The 6,759-nt window shown below is 43.8% G+C and overlaps 1 protein-coding gene across 4 annotated transcripts; it reads left to right on the top strand.

Moving 5' to 3' along the window:
* On the top strand, positions 1 to 4,211 carry LOC112254297 (cytokine-inducible SH2-containing protein). 4 transcript variants are annotated; one of them, XM_024426703.2, is made up of 4 exons: positions 2 to 587; positions 1,720 to 1,867; positions 2,918 to 3,078; positions 3,266 to 4,211. In XM_024426703.2, the coding sequence occupies exons 3-4, from the start codon at positions 2,964 to 2,966 to the stop codon at positions 3,760 to 3,762; spliced, it is 612 nt and encodes a 203-aa protein (XP_024282471.1). In that variant the 5' UTR covers positions 2 to 587; positions 1,720 to 1,867; positions 2,918 to 2,963; the 3' UTR covers positions 3,763 to 4,211. The 4 variants fall into 4 exon arrangements, with proteins under 4 accessions (XP_024282469.1, XP_024282471.1, XP_024282472.1 ...); XM_024426704.2 differs by having other exon boundaries at positions 1,720 to 1,871; XM_024426702.2 differs by having other exon boundaries at positions 1,720 to 1,949.
* Positions 4,212 to 6,759: the final 2,548 nt, after the last annotated feature.

Genomic DNA, 6,759 nt, shown 5'->3' with positions numbered 1-6,759 from the left:
CGATTCCTGGGAGAGCAGAGCAACAAGCGCAGCAATACCGCAAGGCTATGACATGACTATGAGGAATTTAGACTCGTCACTAGGAATGATCAATTTGTTTGTTTTTTGACACTGGCATTCACTGTAATATATTTCAGAAAATAAAATGTGAAGGTTTGGACTGGAGTTTACAAACTATAACCGGGTCGGTGGCAGCTCCGCATGACGTCAGAGGCGCTGGTGTGCTGGACAGTTCTCAGAATATAATTCTTGGAATTGGCGAATTTTAAAAGCCAAACCCACAGTCTTTCCTTCACACGCTTAGAACCCATTCTAGTGGCAACACTCATCGCACTGCTGCTCTGTATTCTATTTGTCTAAATTATACATTTATTATATTGCTTTTGAATTAGTTAATTACAGACCGTATATTAACATATGGGATATTCGGACACAACTTCTCTATTCACTGAACAGATGCGTGGGACATTCAGAACAAAATAAACACATTCCTTTGTTTCGACCGGCTTTATTTTCGTTAAACCGCTGTGGAATTAGACTAGTATGGGATATTGAATACTCACCATCATGATTCTTTGTGTTCAGAGGTAAGTTCACATTATTTTGTCCCTGTTTGATGGAAAATTACACCATGCTTACATGTTGATATTCAAAACCAAAAGGCAAAGGCAAAAGTGTTTATCTTCGACATAATATGATCTAAAATAATTTATGGTTAGAAAACAGAAAACATACAGAATATAGTCAAATAAGATCCCTGTGGGTCGTTCTTCAATTATGGTGGCATTTGTGAATAAAAAAATATTTGGGTAGGGTACTTTTTCCCATGCTCAATAAACTAATATTGTAAATATGGTAGCTTAATGTTTTCAAATATTGTTTTAACAGTAGGAGGAGTAACACCAATGATGGTAATACTAACTATGTTTCCTTCCAACCTTATGCGCGTAAAGAAGTCTACATGTTGGATAACAAATGTCACGACAGCCCAGATGGAAACAGAAAATGTGTCGGTAAACTTTCCAAATGTCGACAAAACAAAATAGGCTTGACAAGGTGGGATCTTTTGTTTTTGTAAAATTAATTATGCGATTATGCGAGAAATATCGGTAGAAACGCTTTTTACATTGGAGTCATTTAGCAGACGCTCTTATCAAGAGCGATTAACAGAAGCAATTAGGGTAACACATCGACATATTTTTCGACTTTGTCGGTTCGAGGATTCGGTGGAAACACACCACTGGTGGGGAAATGCGCATCTTTTCTCAATGCGGATTTTAGAATATTCACATGAAAATGTGTTTCCAATTGTATGGAAACCTCATGAGAACTAATTAAACATTTTAGATTCATTAGGATTTTCTGAAATAGAGGCCTCAAATGCTCGAATCTAAGATTATCAATCCTTTACAAATCATTTACTGAAGTGATATTAGTAATAACTTTGCTCACAATGCTAGTTCCCTTCCTTTAATTGACTAACACCATGTAACACATTAGACGTAAACACACCAGCACTTATGAAATCCTCAAATGTATGACATAGGCCTGCTAAAAGGATGTGAAGAGATATTGATATTTTTCATTAAAGAAGCACTCCAGTTTTTTGGGGTTTATTTTCCTGTTGAAAAACAATGTCTCGTGTAGAAATACAGTAATGTATACACACTTAAGGGTTACCAAATATGTTTTCAGCAAAATAGTTTTTTTTATTTTTAGGCACAAGTGCAAACCTCATGGAGTAGGCCATTCAAAGAGATACAAAGAGGTGCCTTCTGATGTCATCGGCCTTTCCTCTTCACTCCCACTTGTGCCATGTCAGAGGACACCTGGACCGCCTATTGAGATCTGTCTTTTGTTAAGTAAAGTAGGTAATAAATGAGCTGAAAAGGAGACTGGACTGAAACTCCTCCCCGGATAAAAGTTTGCCACTGGAGAGAATGCTCAAGGTCCTTGTATATCTTTGTAATCAGTGATGTTCAAGACGCTAACACCAATGATTTTTTTTAAATGTATTTTTTTATAGCCTTCTTTGTTTTTATTGATCGGTATAATATATGAAATAGTTCCGTTCACTGTCTAGCATTCAAAATAATAGATAGATATCTCAAAATCCCCAAAACATGTCACTACAACTCTACACATCACGACCGAGACAAGCCAATTTGCCTAAGTACTTTAAACAATGCATAAACATAAAGTTTAGCAGTATTAAGGATTTGCAATATGTTTTATCATTGATAAACAGTTCAATATAAACAATATAAAGTGTTTTTTCTGTGTGGCTCAGTTGGTAGAGTGTGGCGTGGGCAAGGCCAGGGTTGTGGGTTTGATTCCCTGTGCCACCCATATGTAAAATGTATGCACGCAACTGTAAATCGCTTTGGATTAAAGCGTCTGCTAAATGGCATATATTATATATCATGGTTGCAAAGGGACGCAAATGCCACCACATTTCAAGAGCGCCCCATATAGAAAGTTGTGCATGGCTATTTGTGGTATTCTCATTTGAAGTTGTTTTATGTAGGCTTGGAAATGTACATGTGGGGATTCATATTATAACACGACCAATTTGAACAGTCCTAACACCTGTTACGGAGCATCTCGATCAATTCACACTCACAGTCTGTGACCACTTGATGTGTGTGCTCTTTGTCTGGCCAATGTTCAAGGGAGGGAGGCAGGCAGCTGTCCGAGATTTAATGTAGAGATTTGAGGTTTTCCAAAGACACCCCTCCCAAATGATGAGCTTTGTGCGTGCAAAAGCGATGTAAAAACAAACAACAAGTGTTAGGACTATCCTATAACAGGGTAGTGGGAAATGTAATGAAAGGTTAAACGTGTTAGATATACCGGTGTCCCCCCTACTGTTTCCTACACTTCTCCCGTGCTTACTATTGTGGTCTCTTGTTTACAGCCCTAGACCACTGCTGTCTGGTACACCCACAGAGGGCCACCTAGGAATGCGGACAGGGAGCGTCTCCTCCCCTCACTGCATTCACAGCAACTCTCCGCAGTGGGACCCCACAAAAGACCTGCGCACCATCGCCAACAACACATTCTACCTTGATACCTCAGGTAATGCAAAATGTAATATTCAAAATGGGAACTCGGTCCAACAGGCTCCCTGAAACCCCCTCATTGTTTCTTGTTGTAATGTTTTTCATAATTGCGTTTCAATTCATCCATCCAACTGTTTACTACAGGCTTATCACTCAAATCTAAACCATTGAATAAGTGAATAACCTTTGACCCAACTCTGCAGGCTGGTACTGGGGAGCCATCACAGCAGGTCAGGCCCATGAAGCTCTGCAGGCAGCGTCAGAAGGGGCCTTTCTGATTCGAGACAGCAGCCATCCCCTGTACATGCTGACCCTGTCTGTTAGGACTGCCCGTGGCCCCACCAGTATACGCATCCAGTACAGTGGAGCCCGGTTTCTGCTAGACTCCAGCTCGCCAGCCCGACCCAGTCTTCTGTCCTTCCCTGATGTGCCGAGCATGGTGCAGTACTATGTGGGACCAGGGAGGAAGGTGCCGCAGGGGAAGGTGGAGGAAACTCATGGTGGCAAGCCTGCCCAGAGGACAGTTCAGGAGAGCACAGTACTGCTGAAGCTCAAGCGGGCCCTGCACAAGCCCCAGGCCTTCCCCTCCCTACAGCACCTTGCACGCCTCACCATCAACTGCAGCACAGACTGTCCTGACCAACTGCCTCTGCCACGACCACTGGTGCGCTTCCTGCAGGACTACCCGTTCCAGGTATGAGGGTCCTGTGATCTGCACCCCTGTGGAGGGCAGAGCTGAATTAAACTAAACCGTTCAACTAAATCTCGAGGAGCGCTGTCAGAAATTGGTCCCTGGCAGCTGGAAACCACATCACTGCACTGGTCAGTAATAATGCCACATCGGACACATGGTTGGTCATGAGACCATGTCTGGGAAAGAACCTTTCAGAAAATGGTGTCTCGTTATTGTATTTCTCAGAGGGGGAAGTGGAGTTCTGCGAACCCCGCCGCATGAGATTCACTGGAAAACAAAACGTGGTGCGAACTGTAGTGTAGCCCCGTGCTATGAGGGATATGCTCCCCACCCTCTTGCTGTGGCAGTGAATTGTTTTCCAGTGAGATGCATTTTCAATGTTTTATTTTGGTCATTTTTTACCCCCCCCGACTCTGTACATATCCCTTTTTCTATAAAAATAATCTTCAACATGAGTCCTACTGCTTCTGTCTTCAATGTCCTGTTCTCTTTTTGTGGGTCAATGGTCACAAGAAGCTTTATAAGTCTACATCCACAGGAAAAATATAGGTTGTTATGCAACATCAACGTCTAAAGTTACCTTTATTACAGAAAGCGACTACCCCCCTCCCCCGGTTAAAGTGTGTACCAGAGGAGGCTGGCGGGAGGCGCTATAGGAGGACGGGCTCATTGTATTCGCTGGGATGGAATCAAACGTGATTTGAAGTGTTTGACACCGTTCCATTCATTCCGTTCCAGCCATTACAATGAGCCCGTCCTCCTACAGCTCCTCCACTGGTGTGTACCCAGCCGATCTACGAGGCAGAAGAGGCTGGCTGGATTTGAACGTGCCAGACTGAATCTGAGTCAGCGGGCGAGTCTGTGAGGGAGGGGAATGGGAATCGCTTAATTCCTAGAACTATTGCATGCTTCCTGGGAGGGTGAAATTCTGAGAGGGAGGGTTCTAAGAAAAGCCTCTCAGTAATTGCCTTCAGCCTACTGCTCACTCTGACTATCACACTCACTCGCCATGCAAACACACATTAGTACCCACATTAGTGTCCCAGGTATTAGTGTCCCAGGTATAAATGTACGTATCTATGATATGTATTTGGGAGGGTTGGTGAATTTGAACTTTTGTGGGGTTTAGTGTGTGTGTACGTGGCGTGGTGGGGGGGTGTTAAGTCTGTAGCAGCCTGGTCTGAGGCCAGTGGAACAGGATCCATATCTCATACAGCCTCTCTCAACGCTGGCCCCGGTCTTTATCTTTGTCGTACTCCCTTTTTTGAAAGATGCAGAAACGAGGCCTCTAAGGTACAGAGAGGATATGAATCGGGGATTTCAAGTGAATACGTTCCTCGATCCAGATTTTGTAAATGGAGTTATCTAACAAAGATATAGCAGTCTTTGATTTACTCCTGAACTGTTGGTGATGTCATGATGCATGTGCACATGGTGTAATCCTTCTACACTTCCCTCTACCCACTGCTGGATGAAAGGGAAAGAGAGATACCTAGTCAGTTGCACAACTGAATGCATTCAATCGAAATGTGTCTTCCGCATTTAACCCAACCCCTCTGAATCAGAGAGGTGCCGGAGGGCTGCCTTAATCGACATCATCGGCACCTGGGGAGCAGGTGTTGTTAGGAGTTAACTGCCTTGCTCTTTTTTGTTTTACCCCTTTTTCTCCCCAATTTTTGTGGTATCCAATCGGTAGTTACAGTCTTGTCTCATTGCTGCAACTCCCATACGGACTCAGGAGAGGCGAAGGTTGAGAGCTGTGCATCCTCCGAAACACAACCCAACCAAGCCGAACTGCTTCTTGACACAATGCCCACTTAAGCCAGAAGCCAGACGCACCAATGTGTCGGAGGAAACACCGTGCACCTGGCGACCGTGTCAGCGTGCATTATGCCCGGCCCGCCACGAGTCGCTAGTGCACGATTGGACATCCTGACGGCCAAACCCTCCCCTAACTCAGATGACGCTGGGACAATTGTGCGCCGCCCCATGGGTCTCCTGGTCGTGGCCGGCTACAACAGAGCCTGGACTCGATCCAAGAATCTCTAGTGGCACAGCTAGTACTGCGATGCAGTGCCTTAGACCACGTCACCACTCGGGAGGCCCTGGCGCAATACTCTTAACCGCTAAGCTAACGACTGTTAGAGAGGAAGGGACGAGAACGCAGTGAAGTGAGACTTATTAAACCATTGTAAAGCAGAGATTGAAGTGGTGAGACATGCTTTATAATAGATACTGGAGTGGATAGGCAGAAAGCGTTTTGTGTGTAAAATAATATGACTGTCCCCATAAAAACACACACTAAGGCCTTCACAAACACATAGAGCACACAATGCCTTACTCCTGGTTTGATAAGTGTTTTGGAGCCAGTCAGAATGTGTTTTATCACTTGCATGCATCGTCCCCATCCAGAGCAGCAAGGTCCTCAAACCTGAGGCGGACAACAGTGAGCACTTTAGTTCATATACCTGTTTGAAACGTGAGACTCAAGAAAGTATAGCAACAAAGTGTGGGTGCATGTGTGTGATTGTGTGTGACTGACTGTTCGTCTCACCGGAGGACTTCAGGTTCAAGGGATGTCACATCCTCTGAGAATAGGTACGGAGGGTTGCTGACCAAAGCTGAGAGGGGACACATTCTCACAATCATGTCTGCATCTAGAACATAATGTCGAATCACAACCTTGAAATTGGCCAATATGAATGTTCCATTATTATCTGTAGGGTTTATCTTTCTTCACTGATTTCATAATATCCCACCCCCATTTTTCACAATAATGGTACATCTTATCCAATCCATATGGTATACCTTAAGTAAGAACCTTAACCTCAAGTCGGTCCTGGAGCCCCAAACTAACATACAGCCAAATATGTTAGCACATATTCACACAACATAAAATCAAAATCAATGTAGGTAATCAAAGTATCAAACTATTTCTATGCTGTGTTTTCATGATTACCTACAGTGCCTTGCGAAAGTATTCGGCCCCCTTGAACTTTGCGA

This window comes from Oncorhynchus tshawytscha, linkage group LG07, assembly GCF_018296145.1.
Source record: "Oncorhynchus tshawytscha isolate Ot180627B linkage group LG07, Otsh_v2.0, whole genome shotgun sequence".
Classification (NCBI taxonomy): domain Eukaryota; kingdom Metazoa; phylum Chordata; class Actinopteri; order Salmoniformes; family Salmonidae; genus Oncorhynchus; species Oncorhynchus tshawytscha.
The sequence above is the reverse complement of the archived record's forward strand: the minus strand, read 5'-3'. Positions and strand labels throughout refer to the sequence as shown.